Raw genomic sequence first — 17,745 nt, 5'->3', positions numbered from 1 at the left:
TATATTAATTAAATACTTTAAATTTGACTTAGAATAGAAATAGTGTAAGTAATTTTGGATGAGCCGAAATAGAAAAATGCAAATAACATGAGACAGAGGGAGTAATGGAAAAGAAAGATGGAAAAATTGAAGAAAAGGAAAAAATTAAACTAAATTTTGTTAAGTGATTATATATATGTCGAAAGTCGAATGTAATTGATTTTCTGTATGCGTAGCTTGAAAGTGTTATTTAATTCTATTATGATGCATAAACCATTATATAGGGTTAAATAATGTTGTTAGTATGTTTCTAGAATATGTAGGTGATGAACATGTGCTTAGATCAGGGACCACTGATCTAAGTCTAAGTGCTACTACACCATTAACAAATTTAATTATTCTATCTTACTATCTAGATGACCAATAAATTGAGATTTTAGAATTTTTTTTATAAGTGTGAAAAGGCTAAAATCACTCTAAGATCGATGAGCAAAGGAACCAAAATTCAGAACATACAAATTAGTTCAAAAAAAGAAGAAAAAACACCTCAAAGCAAAACAAGTAAGCTAAGCAAAGGATAATCAAGAGAGACCTAAGAAAAGCAACCTCCAAGCAAAACAAGGAAACCAAAAACTAAACAAACATCAATCAAAACCACCAAACAAAAACTGACCAGGAAGTAGGGCGAGCTATATTGCACCTTTATGTATACTAGAGTTGGTTCTTTGATTATGCTCCGTCTATCTTCTAGCTTTAAGCAAGTCCTCACACATTTAGCCTGGTGAAAAAGAAAATTCCGGACACCACCCTTTAGTCGATTCGGTTAATCATGGACGGATGGAGTATTATGAATTTGTCATTGAAATAAATACCGTCCCCATTTATAAATATGGTGTTTCTCATTTATTTTATGTTGATTTGTTGAAAACAGGAATGAGGAGCAAATACATGAAAGCTAACAAACAGAATGAAATACATGAGGAGTAATATATTTGGATGATTAATCCTTCCTACCTAGTGTGCAAATGGTGTGATATCCTCATCTTCCTGGAAGCGAGGCATGTCATCTTGGTACAAATGCACCCATGCCTCAATCCCATCTCCCTCTCTGTTCCTCGTCAGCACCGTGGCGTTGCTGCGCAGCCGCTGCGGTGTGATGGTCATCCACACCGGCTTCCCCCACCCGAAATCCGCCTCGTAGAATTCAAACTCGTTGCAATCCGAAAACACTATGAAATTCGTCTCCCGGTTTGAAATCGCCTTCATCAAGCTCCCCAAGCTTTTTATGATGATATCTCGTCCGTCCGTATCCCGAGACAGTATTCCCGCAAGCTCCGCTACATTGGCCCGAACGCCTTCGCCTATCACATCAACGATTTCCTGCACTTCAATCTTTTCCGAGGCGGCCACGGGAGCTGTGAGCGTGGTGAATGTCAGATTCGCGCACGCGTGCTTCGACTGAGGCGGGATCGTCCTCTCTCGCATGTTAATCGGTTGGAAAACCACAAACTCTCTGTTTTTCCCATGCTTGGCCCAGTCCAGACGGACCAAGGCCTTTGCTATAACACCAGACACGATCTCACCATCTGAGATCGTGTCTGGCTTTAATTTTGACTTGAGGCTGGCTAAAGCCGCCTTGTCGAACAGTAGCCTCTTGGCGACAATCTTGGGCTCCTCGGCGCTGGATCGCTTCAAATTCACCCCAAACCTGTGCTCTTTGCAGGGGAGCAGAGACGGGATGTTGAAAGACGGCGTGACCTGGCAATTGAAACAAAAATAATTAAATATTAATATAAAGAGATAACTGAAACCACTATATATTAAATTATTTTTAGGATGGAAACCTGTGGATTTCTATCTAACCTGAACAGATTTATTAGGATGGTGGACGCTTGACCAGACGGATATGAATGTGGTTATGGATGGTATGTCGAAGATTCGGTGGGAAACGTTGACGGCGATGATGGCGCCGCCGCAGGGGAAATGGGTGGCCTGGATGGACAGGAGTGGGTTCGAGCCATCCTCGTCGCATCGGTAGTAGGAATCGGGATACACGTGTTGCAGAATGTCGGTGTCGTTCGTTCCGGTAACGTCGTTGAGGTCGACGCCGGTGGCTTGTGTTGTGACGAACTCGGCGCCGTCATCGTTGCAGTGGACAAGGCTTTGTTCCTTGATGTATCTTCCGGCGAGTGGATAGAAGTCCACCAAGATTCGGGGGCAGCGCCCCCAAGTAGCGGGGTTTAAGGGGCGGCAGCCCCTGGCTGGGGTCCAAGGACTATTTCCGAAAACGTAATTTCCGAAAGTTGAAGGACTATTTTGCAATTTCCTATTCCCGCCAAAAACTGTTAAAAACAGTTATGAAACGAAGAGACGCGACTCTTCGTTTTCAGCCTCTTCTTATGATCAATTTCTGGGTTCAAAGAAATTTACAGAATCTACATACGAATATCTTCAAAACCTGAATTGTATCCGATCAAATATTGGTAGAACCGCCAAATTGATTTGATCTGAAAGTGTTTCACGCCTTTCAGGACATCCGATTGTTCACGTTTTGTTTAAACTCCCAAACAAAGATCAAATCAATTTCTGAAAATGTCGAACAAGGAAACGGCGAAGGAAGCAACGAAAGATTTTGCGAAGTTGGACAAGTTTGCTGGCAGAAGAAGATGCATTTCATGTTAACGGGTCTGAAGGTCGTGTACGTTCTGAGTACTCCCATGCCTGAGGCTGTTGATAATGAAACTCTGGAACAGACGAGAATGCGGATGAAATGGGAGAATGATGACTACATATGTCGTGGTCACATTTTAAACGGTATGTCTGATTCCCTTTTTGATGTGTATCAAAACGTAGAGTCTGCTAAAGAGTTGTGGGATTCCCTCAAAGCCAAATATATGGCAGAAGATGCCTCTAGCAAGAAATTTCTTGTTGGGAATTTTATTAACTATAAAATGGTGGATTCGATGCCTGTCATGGAACAATACAAAGAATTGTTGAGGATATTGGGACAATTTTCCCAATATGATATGAAAATGGATATATCCATTTCTGTTTCTAGCATTATCGATAAACTGCCACCCTCCTGGACGGATTTTAAAAATAATTTGAAACATAATAAGGAGGAATTGAATCTCGTCGAACTTGGAAGTGACTTCCAAATCGAACAGTCCATACGTGATATGGAAAAGAGCTATATCGGTAGTGGGAAAAAATGGGTGGATCTTCTGTGAACATGGTAGAAGATGGTGAATCTTCCAAGGCTGGAAAAGAAAAACGATTATTTAAAGGGAAACGAAAGTTTCAAGGATACAACAGTAAGGCTGGGGATAAGAATCCTAAACTGATGTGCTCGAAGTACGGTAAATCCGGGCACTTCAAGAGGGATTGCAAGTCTGGAAACGGTGGAAGTAAGGGAAAGAACGAGGCTGGTATAAGTGGATCCAAGGATCCGGGAAAAGAACTAGGTTCGTTTTCTGTACCTAATGATCATTCTGTTGAGAATTATTATGCATCAATAATTTCTGAAGCACCTTATGTGCAGGAAGATGATCTCTCGTGGTGGGTTGATTCGGGTGCAACGTGTCATGTGTGCAAGGATCGTCAACGGTTCTAAGATTTCAAACCAATTGAAGATGGATCTTCTTTGAAGATGGGCAACGTTGCAACTGAACCAATCAAAAGAATAGGAAATGTTAGCCTAGTATTTACTTCCGGAAACTCTTTAGTTTTAGAAAATGTTGTGTATGTACCTGGAATTTGTAAAAACTTAGTATCTGGTATTGTATTAAATAACTGTGGTTATAAACAAGTGTTAGAAAGTGATAAATACATTTTGTCTAGACATGGTACTTTTATTGGATTGGGTTATCTATGCGGAATGTTTAGGTTGAATCTAGATGTTTCTTTTGTTAATAATTCTGTTTGCATGACTTCTACTAGTTATAGTAATCATGTTAGTAAATCAGAATTGTGGCATGCTAGATTAGGACATGTACATTATAAGAGATTGAAAGACATGTCGAAAATGAGTTTAATACAAGCTTTTGAATTGAATGTTGAAAGGTGTAAAACTTGCATGTTAACTAAGATTACTCGACAACCTTTCAATAAACATATCAGTAAAGATACTAAGGTATTAGAACTTATACACAGTGATTTGTGTGACTTTCATTCGACTCCATCACTTGGTAATAAAAAGTATGTAGTTACGTTTATTGATGATGCTACTAGATATTGCAATGTGTATTTGTGCCATTCAAAAGATGAAGCTCTTGATAAATTTAAAATCTTTAAAGAAAGTGTAGAGCTTCATCATGGTGTGAAGATTAAAGTTCTTCGCACTGATAAGGGGTGAGTATTATGATCCAGTATATTTTGAATCTACTGGTATAGTACATCAGACCACTGCTCGATATACACCACAACAAAATGGTGTAGCGGAAAGAAAGAATAGAACGTTGAAAGAAATGATTAATTCAATGTTGTGCTATTCTGGCCTAAGTGAAGGATTTTTGGGTGAGGCTATGTTAACAGCCTGTTACTTATTGAACATAGTTCCTAATAAAAGAAACAAGATAACCCTTATGAACTTTGGCATAAAAAACCACCAAAACTGAGTTATCTCAGAGTTTGGGGTTGTCGGGATGTAGTAAGACTAACTGACCCTAAAATAAAGACCATAGGTCCAAGAGGTATAGATTGTGTATTTCTTGGCTATCCCGAGAATTCTGTCTGTTATAGGTTCTATTACATAGAACCTAATGACTACGTATCCGTGCACTCTATTATTGAGTCAAGAGATGCTGATTTTGGCAGTGAGAATAGATTCACATCTTTACCTAAACCTAGAGGTATGATTGCAAGCTCTAGTAACTATGATGTGACGAACAAAGTGACTAATACACCTCCTGAGGCTAGGAGGAGTAGTAGAGCAAGAAAAGCTAAGTCTTTTGGTGATGAGTTCCAATTGTACCTGGTAGAAGGATCAAGGAATGAAATTAACTTTCTATATCAATATTGTTTTAATATTGGTGATGATCCAAGGACCTACAAAGATGCAATGACATCGAGGGGTGCTGCATTTTGGAAAGAGGCAATCCAAGATGAGATGGATTCTATAATCCAAAATAATACTTGGAAACTGACTGATTTACCACCTGGGTGTGAACCTTTGAATAGTAAATGGATCTTCAAAACGAAGATGAAGGTGGATAGAAGCATACACAAATATAAAGCCAGATTGGTTATCCAAGGCTTTAGACAAAAGGAAGGAATTGATTTCTTTGACACCTATGCTCCTGTTGCAAGGATTTCCACCATTAGATTATTGTTAGCACTTGCTGCTATACATAATCTAATAATTCACTAAATGGATGTTAAGACTGCCTTTTTGAATGGTGAATTAGATGAAGAGATTTACATGAAACAACCAGAAGGCATTGTCATGCCTGGTAATGAACATAAGGTATGTAAATTGGTAAAATCTCTTTATGGACTAAAGCAAGCCCCCAAGCAATGGCATCAAAATTTTGATGACGTGGTGTTGTCTAATGGTTTTGTATTAAACCAAGCAGACAAGTGTGTATATAGAAAATTCGACACTACTGGTAAAGGGGTGATCATTTGCTTATACGTAGATGACATGTTCATCTTTCGTACTGACCAAGATCAAGTGGATAAAACAAATGAATTTTTGTCATCTAAGTTTGAGATGAAAGACATGGGGAAGGCTGATGTGATTCTTGGAATTAAGATTACACATGGAGAACAAGGAATTTCCATTTCTCAATCACATTATATTGAGAAGGTGTTGGAAAAATTTAATTTCAAAGATTGTTCTCCAGTTAAGACTCCTTTTGATCCTAGTGCAAAACTCGTGCCTAATAAAGGAGTTGCTGTGAACCAGCTTGAATATTCAAAGGCTATTGGATCACTCATGTATGCTATGATTAGTACTAGACCCGATATAGCCTTTGCAGTTGGAAAATTGAGTCGATATACTCACAATCCAAGTTTAATCCATTGGCAAGCAATGAATCGAGTATTTTAATACTTAAAAGGAACCATGGATTATAGTTTGTCTTATTCTGGATTCCCTTCTGTTCTTGAAGGTTATTCGGATGCAAGTTGGATTACAAATATGGAAGATCATTCTTCAACAAGTGGTTGGGTAATCCGTCTTGTAGGTGGTGCTATATGTTGGGTATCAAAGAAACAAACTTGTATCACAAATTCAACAATGGAATCAGAGTTTGTGGAATTAGCAGCAGCTGGTAAAGAGGCTGAATGGCTAAGAAATTTAATCTATGAAATTTCATTGTGGCCTAAACCGATATCACCTATATCTATCAGATGCGATAGTGCAGCTACCTTTGCTAAGGCATTAGTCAAGTGTATAATGGAAAGTCAAGACACTTAGGTGCTAGACATAGCATGATTCGTGAACTTATTACGGATGGTGTGATATCTGTGGAGTTTGTGAGAACTCACAATAATTTAGCCGATCATTTGACCAAAGGGTTAAGTAGAGATCTTGTGCACAAGTCGGCTATAGGGATGGGATTAAAGTCCACTACAAATCTCTGATATTAAGATACCCAATTCCCATTTAGTATGACACTAGATGCTGAATTCAATGTGGAAGGCTTAATATTTGGAGATTGGAACACATTGAAGAATCATCCCAAGGTATGTGTTCAAACCTACAAGTTAAGGAGGTTGAATGTATATACTCTTAATAGTTCTTTTGAAAAATTGCATATTTAGGTTCAAGAATAAAGGAACTACCTATATAAGCATGAAGATTAGCCGCTTCAAGAAGCTAGGACTTGGCTTCGACATGTTTATGAAGGATAAGGACATAGACTAGTATACATAGTGTCAAGATAGACATATTTGTATGTAAACTTTTGTGTACATTATCTTCATGTATTCAAAGTGAGTTCCCATGGTTCAATCCTTAGAGACACCATGGGTATTCGAATGTATGGAATGTATAATGTGCTAAGGTGAAATTCAATCGTTACGATATTTCATTTATGCAAAAGTTTGAATTTTGAGATGACATGTTTTGATTAATTAAGGATTGCACTAAAATAGGGGAGGATTGTTGGATATTTTAGTGTAATTGGATTAACTTGATTGATCAACGTGATCATAATGAGATATCAAATAAGTTGGAAGTGTGGAGTGTACACTTATTTGAATACCTTATAATTAGACGGGGGTTCGGGGGCAGCGCCCCCGAGTAGTGGGGTCCAAGGGGCAGAGCCCCTGGCTGGGGTCGAGCTGTACAGAAAATTCATCCGGAAACGTAATTTCCGAAAGTTGAACGACTATTTTGCAATTTCCTATTCCCGCCAAAAACTGTTAAAAACAGTTATGAAACGAATAGACGCGACTCTTGATTTTCAGCCTCTTCTTATGATCAATTTCTGGGTTCAAAGAGATTTACAAAATCTACATACGAATATCTTCAAACCTGAATTGTATCCGATCAAATATTGGTAGAACCGCCAAATTGATTTGATCTGAAAGTGTTTCACGCCTTTCAGGACATCTGATGTGTTCACGTTTTGTTTAAACTCCCTAACATAGGACACGTGCATACGACATATGTGGTCAAACCGCTACTATTAGTAGGAGGTCGGGTTTGTGCTCGTGTTGAGAGTTTCCTTAAAGGGTCGGGTTTTAGGTTAAGGATGGCAATTCATGTTGGTAAGGTCATTATCAGATCAACCTAATAATGACGCAACCCAATAAGGCCTAACCCGCATCCGACACTAATCTGTCATTGACACATTATAAATCGGGTTGAAATTACATGATAACAGCACAAACTTGATGTAAAACACGAGATTATATTACTCCCTCTGTCCCCTAATAGGAGTCGCTCTTTGACCGGGCACGAGTTTTAAGAAATATAGAGAAAAGTTAGTGGAATGTGGGACCCATATTTTTATATGGGTTTTATAATAAAATGTGAGTGGAGTGAGTTAGTGGAATGTGGGGCCTACTACCATTTATGGTAAAAATGAAGAGTGACTCTTAATGGGGGACGACCCAAAATGGAAATTAGCGACTCTTATTCGGGGACGGAGGGAGTATTATATTATTAAACGCGATTTGCATGATTAAAACATGATTAAACTTGATTTTATAACCTAATTTACACGTCAAAATCCCAATTTACATTATTTAAACCTTATTTACATAGACCTATAAAATAAATTTTAAGTATATATTTCTAATAAAAATAATTAAATAATTTTATTATATTTTAGCAGGTTACCCGAACTCAACCCAATTCAAACTGAAATAAGCGGTTCCTAATGGGTCAACCTGATAAAGACAAAAATTTAGTAAGGCTTGACTCAACCCTATTAATTTCATGAGCATTCATGTCAAGTTTTCGTGTCGTATCGAAAATGGTCAGCCCTAGACATAGTAGATAAAACAAATTATTAATTTAGAGTTAGTAAAATTTTTATTCTAATGTGGCATGAGGTTAAGCTGCACGACTTAGTAGGGTAAACATCTTGTAATCCGCTCATAATTTTATAATAGGTATAGAAAAGTGTGATTCCTAGCTAATCTGTCAACTCATCAACACAGTGTATTAAAAATGTCAACACGATCAAATGGAAATGCCAACATACACTTAGTTGATATTTTAATACCCTGTGTTAACAATTATATTTAAAATGTCAACACAATATATAAAAATGTCAACACAAGATTGTGTTGACATTTTAATGTGATGGTGTTGTCATTTTGAATAAACTACGTTAATAAATTAGCAAGTTAGCAATTTAAAAAAAATAGCATTATAATTCTTATAACACATTCCTATCGTGTAGTGAACTAAATCACTCTTATAATAAAATAAATTCGTATTATCTAGATATGCATTTAAATAGTAGCTTACTCTTTTAACACTTCGCCATATAAAGATATATGTGGATATAATTTCCTCGTCAGATTTGTTATAAGTGAATCATAGGTATAGATATGTGCTGGTACAATTTCCTTGTCAGATTTGTTATAAGTTGAACATTGATGAATATAAAACTTTAATAATTCCATTAAAGAATCCAGCTAGTAGAGATTCTTCTTGCTCCAAGCCAAACAATTAAATAACTTTTGTTTCAGTCAAGCTCTTTTTGTACTAATTCATAAAACTTAAAGTTTTTAAATACCATATCTTATATTTCCTTGTCCCACTATACGTGAGACATTTCTTTTAAGTACAAATTTTTAGAAGTGAAAAAGTGTAGAGAGAAAAAGTAAAAGAGATGAGAAAGTAAGACAAAGATAAAATGTTATTTTTGGCCATAAAAGAAAATGTCTCACTTATAAAAGGACGGCCTAAAAAAAATACGTCTTACTTATAATAGGATGGAAGGAGTATGTTTTTGCAATAAATTTTTGTAGTCAGATAAAACGTCGTGTTATAAGATTGGGTAATAAGTACTCTTTCTGTTCCATGTTAATACAATCATTTTACTATTTTGGAAAATTCAATGTTAATTGAGTCATTTCTATTTTTGTCAAAAAATAACATATCTCTTACTTTATTCTTTCTTACTTTATTCACCATCCATTTGACACTGTTCTTAAAATCCATACCAAAAAGAAACGCTTCAGTTAACAAGAAATTGAAGGAGTATTATATATAGTTGGCTACTTAAGCATACATATTTGCACATGATAACTTATCTTCATTGTCAGCAATCGATCAGGAAAATGGCTGGTGTTAGCAAGGTAGATTTCGATTGGGAGAAAAAAGCTGAGGAATTCGACGAAAGAAAAACGGGAGTGAAGGGTCTGGTGGATGTTGGAGTGACAGAAATACCCCGTCTCTTCGTGCATCCACATGAGGTCATAGACCGTTACCCGACCTCCAAGGTAGCAGCGGTTGAGCTTCCGGTGATAGACCTGACGGGGGGGGAGAGTGGAGGAGCAAGGCGGAGGGAAGTGGTGGAGGCGATCGGTAAGGCTGCGAGAGAGTGGGGCTTCTTCAGCATCATCAACCATGGCGTTCCGTTGGAGACAATGAACGCCATGTTGGAATATATAAAGAGATTCCACGAGCTCCCCATACGAGGAGAAGGAGTCGCTCTACACCTACGAGAGAAGCAAGCTAGTGAAGTGCAATAGCAACCTCCCCGCGCACAAAGGCGATCCTGCTTGTTGGAGGGATGTTTTGAATTTGCTTTACACGGACGATCATCTTGACCCTCTTGAAATTCCTTCAGCCTGCAGGTACATTGTTACAAACTCAGTGTCCTACATCGATTGTGAAAACACTTGATATATATTTTATACACTAAATAGGCTTTCATGCCTAACAGGTTGGGATGAGTTCTCATTTTTAATTTGTAACACCTGTCTTAATTTGGTTTGGTTTGCAGGAAGGAACTGGAGGAGTATGTAAAGTACATGATTGAGGTGAGGGAACTAATGGCAGAGTTGGTCTCAGAAGCCTTAGGCCTTCCAACTGATTTCTTATCCAAAATGGAGTGCATGAAAAACCAAGCAATATCATGTTTGTATTACACGGCTTGTCCCGAGCCTCACAAAACCCTCGGGGCCCCGAAGCATTCAGATGCTCATCTTGCTCATCCAGGACACCCTCGGCGGCCTTCAGATGCTTCGCGACAACCTATGGGTCGATGTACCGCCCGTACCTGGGGCCCTCATCGCCAACTTCAGTGATCTCATGCAGGTCAGTCATCACACCCTCACTTAATTAATCCCTCTGTAGCCCATTAATTAGCAACAATTTCCTTTTTCGTCTTTCCCTATTTAACTTAACTGACACCCTTACCTTTTTACTACTTTTGGCAGTGGACTAACTCATTCCATTTCACATTTTATTATAAAATTATACAAAAGTAGGTCTCACATTCTACTAACATTTTCCACACACTTCCCGCTACATCTTTTAAAACTCGTGCCAAGTCAACTGCTGCCAATTATACATTAATGTTTTGTAATTTTCATTTTATTTATTGATTAAATTATCATCTGCAGATTCTTAGCAATGACGAGTTCATAAGCGTGGAGCATAGAGTGCTGTCCCAGTTGGCGGGGCCGAGGATCTCAATGGCCACCTTCTGAACACCGAACAAGCGAGCATGGAGGAAGCCGTTCGGTCCGATCAAATAGCTCGTCACCCAGTGGCGTATGCATGTGGGAACAAGGAGGTACAACTGTACTCCCAAAATTCATGGTATTAATAATATATTTAGTGGGACCTAACATAAAACCTTTGTTCAGTAGTAACTCGCTGGTAATACCTCTCCACTACCTAGAGTTCGAACCTCCGCTGGCGCTCGAATCTTTATATTTTCATTCTCCTTCTCTCTTTTTTTTAGTTATGTTTGAATATAGTACTTTTTTATTTCTATACTCACATGTTCATTTTTGTTATGCATTCTCCTTTTCATTGTATTTAATTATGTTTATGTTTGAATACTTTTTTTTTATGTACTAACATTTTCATTTTTGTTACAGTATGTAGTAATTAGTTTTTTTTAGTTAGTTAATTAAATGCACTCCTACTAACATTTTCGTTTTTGTTATGTAGTAGTAGTAATAAGTTTTTTTAGTTAAAGTAAAATTTGCACTCCTATTTTATTTTCTAGACATTAGGATTGTTTACTATGCTTTAATTATTTTGATTTTCCTATTATATTTGTTATTTATTTAAATTGTTTTATTTATTATATTATACTCTTTTATTTTTTTTATTTTTATCATTTTAAGTAATGTAACTCCGTACTTCAAATAAAAAAATTCTTAGTTTTTTTTAATGCTTTTATTTTTTTTAATATGAAATTATTTTTTTTAACATTTTATGTAATACTCCCTTCGTCCCTCAATAAGAGTCACACTTTGTCATTTTGGCTTGTCCCACAATAAGAGTCACACTTCATTTATACCATAAATGGTAAGTGGTCTCACATTCCACTAACTCACTTCACTCACATTTTCTTATAAAATCAACATAAAAAAGTGAGTCACATATTGCACCAACTTTTTCAACCCACTATTCTTTACATTTCTTAAAACCTATGCCTACAATAAGAGTGACTCCTATTGTGAGACAGAGGGAGTATATTTTTAGTAAATTCGTACTTCATATAAAAAAGTTCTTACTATTTAAATTTTTTTGTAGTTAATATCATTTTATTTATATCACAATTATTTGTCGTATAATTCGTACCCCAAATTAAAAACTCTGGATACGCCACTGTCGTCACAAAAGACAAGCCTGCGGTTTATAGAGACTTCATGCTTGAAGAGTACGTCAAATACTACAAAACAAAAGCAGCTCACGTTGAATCAGCCTTAGATTATTGCAGGATTAATAAATAAATATTAATACGGTTTTCCATAAACTTGATTTTAATATAATTCAAGTTGCGTTTGATTTTCAAATAAGTGTGATCTGAATGTTATAATCTTTAATTTATATAACAAATTACCTGTCTGTTTTAATTATCTTCATTTCCACTAGTAATGTTTCATCGGATCGAGCTCCATGAACATGCATGATGCACATGTTGTGTCTGCTTAGGAGAAATAAATTAAAGCCTTATCTTAATGGAAATGTCTACTTCATGGCTTTAGTAATACGGCTATGAAAATAAGTCTCATTTGCGGTTATAATCCATTTTTTTAAATCACGCCAGTGTTTTTTTATTTCATCCACGATACATGCAATAACGTTAGTCAGTAGCGTGTATCCAGAATATTTGATCCAGAGATGCGAAATATATGACAAATAATTATATAACTCATTAAAGTATCTAGAATATTTAATTCGGAGATGCGAAATATATGACAAATAATTATATAACTCATTAAATAATCTCGCTCCGTCCACGAAAAATAGGACACTCTGCACTAGTTTTGAAAAAATGATAAGTAAAGTACGAGATAGAATAATGTAGAGAAGTCTCTTGTGTATATTATTCTCTCTCTTACATTTCTTTCTCTCCACTTTAACTATTTATTATCATTTTTTCAAAACGAGTGCAGAAAATGAAGTGTCCTATTTTTTGTGGACAGAGGGAGCAGTAAATCTTAAAATACTATTCAATTTTAAAATTGCATATTTCAAAATACATCTTAAATAGTCGTACTACAACGAAAACAATTGAATGCGGTTCCATGTATGAAGACATGAACCTCCGATATTACTGTATAGATATAGGAGTAAGCCCCACTTGGATCAGCACCCTCCACTCCATCACAGCTCAACCTGCATATTTAGAAATACATGTTGGGTTGAGTACAATGGACGCAGTGAACACATTGCCACAAGTTACAATTATATATTGTCAAGCCATCAATCATAGTGGGTTACTTATAAAAGCCCGAGATTACCTACTTCTCATACTTAAAAGTTCGATTGCGCAATCTAAGTTCCTTCAGTAATTCACCGTATCAGAACATCTTGTGACTGGAAAGTGGCCACTTTCCACAGTCACCTAACCGGCCAACCCTTTCGATGACACACAGTCCACGTGTACACTAGTCCGTATAGGGACTCTCCCTTGTTAGACCCGAATTGGATTCATAAATTTGGCATAGCACATTCGGTATAACCAAAACAGATAGACTCCACATCACATAAAACAAATCATTTATGGTAAGACAACATCATTTCCATAAATAAATATTGTTGCAAATATACTTCCTATTTTTTTACCATATTTATATGTATGGATAGAAAGTTCACCTCATATACTTCCGACTCCGTATAACAATATTAACTAACTTGGATTTGGATTTCATTCAATGCACCATATCCAATAAAAGATAATAGTATATTTAGCGTCTAGAAATAAATAAAAGTGGACGATATGCTCCTAAGATAAGCATCTTATTTTTCTTCTCTCCATAAACTCATTCACTTTAATTAAATTTGAAGATTTAATTATTAGTATTAATTAATCAAGAGATTAAATAATTTAACAAATATGAAGATTTACTTGAATAAAAAAACATACAAACTCACTTACTTAAATTAATTCTAGAGAATGTAATCGCAAGCAATTAATTTAATCCCATTATTAAATTTAATTAATCCCAAATGAATTATGTATCAATTAACTCTATCAAAATTAAACCCATCAAGCACTAGTATGTAGACCCATAACATAAAACATTATTAAATTTAATTAATCCCAAATGAATTATGTATCAATTAACTATATCAAAATTAAACCCATCAAGCACTAGTATGTAGACCCATAACATAAAATAAAGTATGAGGCACAAATCAATTTTATACATGAAATAGATTCGAAATAGATTCTCACCCTCAGAGCATCCGCAATAGCAGACGTCCCGGACGGGATGTCCGTTATTGCGTCGAAATGGGAGGACACGTACGTCGTCGACGGACGAGAGGTCGTCCGCAGGTTTCTGCGGACGTCCGACGTGATGTCCGCTATTGCGGTGACACGACGGACTTCCCAGCAGACATCCCAAATTTTGTTTTTTTTTTTTTAAAAAACTCTATATATACGGCTCGTTGCAAACTCTATATATACGATTTTTAAAAAAACTCTAACGCATGTATTATTGTCGAAAATGAAGGCCTAAAACAAAAACATATCTTACGAGACCCCCGTTCGGCTAGCGGCAAACTGTACAAATTCAAGACATAACATGTACTTTGTTTGAATCGTTTTTTGGTTTGGGGTGGGCTTTTTTTTTGTGAACTATGTATTTTTTTAAATTTAAATATGTATGTTTTTTTGAAATAAAATGGTTGCATTTTTCCCGTATTCGTGTCGAAATTTTAATCTCGTATTTGTGAATTTTGATTATTGTGGATGTCGGTCGGGATGTCCTTGGGGATGTCCGTTATTGTGGAATGAGATGCCCTTATGACGTGACAGGAGGTGTTTTGAGATGTCTGCCGGGACATCCGTCACTATAGTGGATGCTCTCAGAAACTCTATACGTGAAATCCACCTCTCTCTATCTGCTTAGCATTTATCTCTAACTCTCTCTCTCTTTCCTCTTTCTTTTTCGCCGAACATAGCCTTGGATTTTTTCACTATCGAGATCCAAACAATGTCCGATTGTCCCGAAATAACCAAAGGTGGATGACTCTCATATTGCATCATTTTAACCAAAAGAATGAGTATATGCATTTTTTCTCTACATTAGAACTGGATTTTTGATTTACAATAATTTTAGAATTCAGACTTTCAGGTATTCTCTGATTTTTGAATTTTAGAACTTTTTATTCTGGAATTCAGCTTTAGTCCCGATTCTCGGTTTACTCTGATTTTAGAACTTTGTTAATTCAGGATTTTACAAGTTGGAGGAGAGGCAGAGAGGTTTTTTTTTACTTTTTACAAAGAGAACGGAAAAGTAAGGAGAGAATTAACAAAGTTCTCTTAACAATTTAATCCAATTTAAAAATGGAACGCCAAAATCAAATAATTCACGATACACAAATTTACCTACACAACATTCCACATCCAAAATCATAACAAAATTCACCTACACAAAATTAAAATTTCAATTAACAATTTGTCCAACCTAACAATTTCAATTTGCCCAATTTCAAATTGCCCAACCTAACAATATAAACAAAATTAACAATTCAAACTAAACAATATACATCAACCAAAACCCATATAAACCAAATCAATTTGCCCAATTTTTTAGCTATAACAACCCTAGGGTTTAGATTTATAATCAAATTTATATACAAATTCACTTAAACCCAAACAATCTAACAAAATAATCAACAATAACGTCATTTAAACATTCCAAAATGCATAATATTTCAACTCAATTCACAACCCATTACAAACCCTAGCTAACTATCCTGCAATTACTCTAATAATGTAAAAGATATGAATTTGGGGAAGAATAGCACCGATTGATGAATGGAGGGCGAATTCGCGGAGATTGGCGCTGCTTGGAGAAAATCGCGAAGTGTGTGTGCTGTGATGTTTTCGAGATTTGGGGGAGGAGGCCGGTATATCAGCCTGTTAAAACACGCCACTCAGGTTGGCGTTTTTCCTTAAACACGCCACTGTTGTTGGCGTCTTTCCTGTAAAAAAATGCCACTCATGTTGCCGTTTTTCCTTCAACACACGGTACTTATGTTGGCGTATTTCCTTAAACACGCCAACTCCAAAGGCGTTTTCTAGTAATACACGCCATCCAAGTTGGCGTGTTTCAACGTAATTGTAATTGGAGAGAATACGCCCAAAATACGACACAAATATAAAACGCCACCTATGTTGGCGTTTTTACGTGAAGACACGCCAATACGGGTGGCGTTTTTACTTAAAAACACGCCAACTTCATTGGCGTTTTCCCCATATATGGAATATATAACAAAATGGGTACATTTTTGTAATTTTAAAGGCAAAGTGCCCTAGTAACCCGATTTTTCCAGAAATTTTTGAAGGCAGAATTTTAGGTTTAACTTCGAAGAAAACATAAAAGTAATCAGAGAAAAGTTGATGACGTGGCCAGGCGCTCAAGCTGGCGCTCATATGAGCATTAACATCCGTGCTCTTGCCAAAAGCACGGATGTAGGCCCGGTCCCACTTTTACTCCATGCTCTTAGGCAAGAGCACAACACCCACATCCGTGCTCTTCCGAACGGAAAAGCTCAAGGGTCTCACCATTCTATTATTCAATTTAAATAAAAACATTTCCACAAAATTAAAATGCATTAAAAATACCGGAATAATATTACAAATTACAAAAAAAAAAAATAACATAATTAAAATACTAAAAATTTAAAATTACATAATTAAAATACTAAAAATTAAAAATTACATAATTAAAATCCTAAAAATTAAAAATTACATAATTAAACACCTAAATAAAAATTACCCCCGTGGATGACTATTCATCCGGCTCTACCCCCAATGTTATTTTGAGACCCCGTATCATCGCCACATGCAATCGAAGTTGCTCGGGACTCATAGTTGACCTATTGGCCAAATTGAGTTGGGCCAAAATCCCCACAACGAGTTGGTGGGGGGTTGAGGTGGCACATAGGGAGCGGGAGTGGGGGCGGATAGAGTCGCGGCGCGACGGCGGTTGGCCACCGCCTTCTTCCTTCCTTGCGGCCGGCGTTGGGAACTGCTCGGGCCGGCGTCGGGGCTACCCAAGTTAGCTACGGTAAGTTGGCTAGCCACATCCTCGGAGCCGACATCGGATAGGGATACCGACCTCGACCGTTTGGAGGAGAAACTAGATGAGGATGATACGCCTCCCCTATACTTCGGATGCGCCCGCGTCTCCTGCCAAATGTTGAGGTACTTGAACGGCTTGTAGTTCATGGAATTGTAGGTCACCAAGGCGGAACTGATGATGTCAAGCTCGCTCTGGCCGTTCCCCGCCGACTGCTCTTCCTGAAGGTAATAACCCTGGAACTTTAGGATTTCTTCGTTGGCTCTATATATGGCATTGCACAACATACTCTCGTTGCGCTCGATTGTTCCAGCCGGCTGGTTTTGATTATACCGGCGACAGATGCGCCACCTATAATGGTCACCGGATTGGTTCATGCCAACCTCCGGATCTTCAGAGATTGACAAGTACGCTTTGAATAATTGCTCCGTCTCCCCGGAGTGTACGGGGTGCGCACACCACGAGTAGGAAGAGGAGGAGTTTGAGAGGGGCCGCTCCCTCCCGCTCTAGGTACGGGTGGTTAAATTTGTCCACCAGTATTGCCCTTCGGGGGCATCTTGGTCGTCGATCGGGTAA

At 37.1% G+C, this 17,745-nt stretch overlaps 1 protein-coding gene and 1 pseudogene across 1 annotated transcript; one reads left to right on the top strand and one right to left on the bottom strand.

The window, feature by feature from the left end:
* Positions 1-993: 993 nt before the first annotated feature.
* LOC121764116 (pelargonidin 3-O-(6-caffeoylglucoside) 5-O-(6-O-malonylglucoside) 4'''-malonyltransferase-like) lies at positions 994-2,698 on the bottom strand. The gene is made up of 3 exons (XM_042160188.1): positions 2,682-2,698; positions 1,843-2,305; positions 994-1,737 (listed from the first exon to the last, which is right to left on the bottom strand). Exons 1-3 carry the CDS (start codon positions 2,696-2,698, stop codon positions 994-996), a joined length of 1,224 nt encoding a protein of 407 aa, XP_042016122.1.
* Positions 2,699-9,723: 7,025 nt separating this feature from the next.
* LOC121764115 lies at positions 9,724-12,360 on the top strand (annotated as a pseudogene).
* Positions 12,361-17,745: the final 5,385 nt, after the last annotated feature.

The sequence above is a fragment of the Salvia splendens genome, chromosome 14 (genome assembly GCF_004379255.2).
Source record: "Salvia splendens isolate huo1 chromosome 14, SspV2, whole genome shotgun sequence".
Classification (NCBI taxonomy): Eukaryota; Viridiplantae; Streptophyta; class Magnoliopsida; order Lamiales; family Lamiaceae; genus Salvia; species Salvia splendens.
Note: the sequence above shows the minus strand (reverse complement) of the source record. Positions and strands in the feature narration are given on the sequence as shown.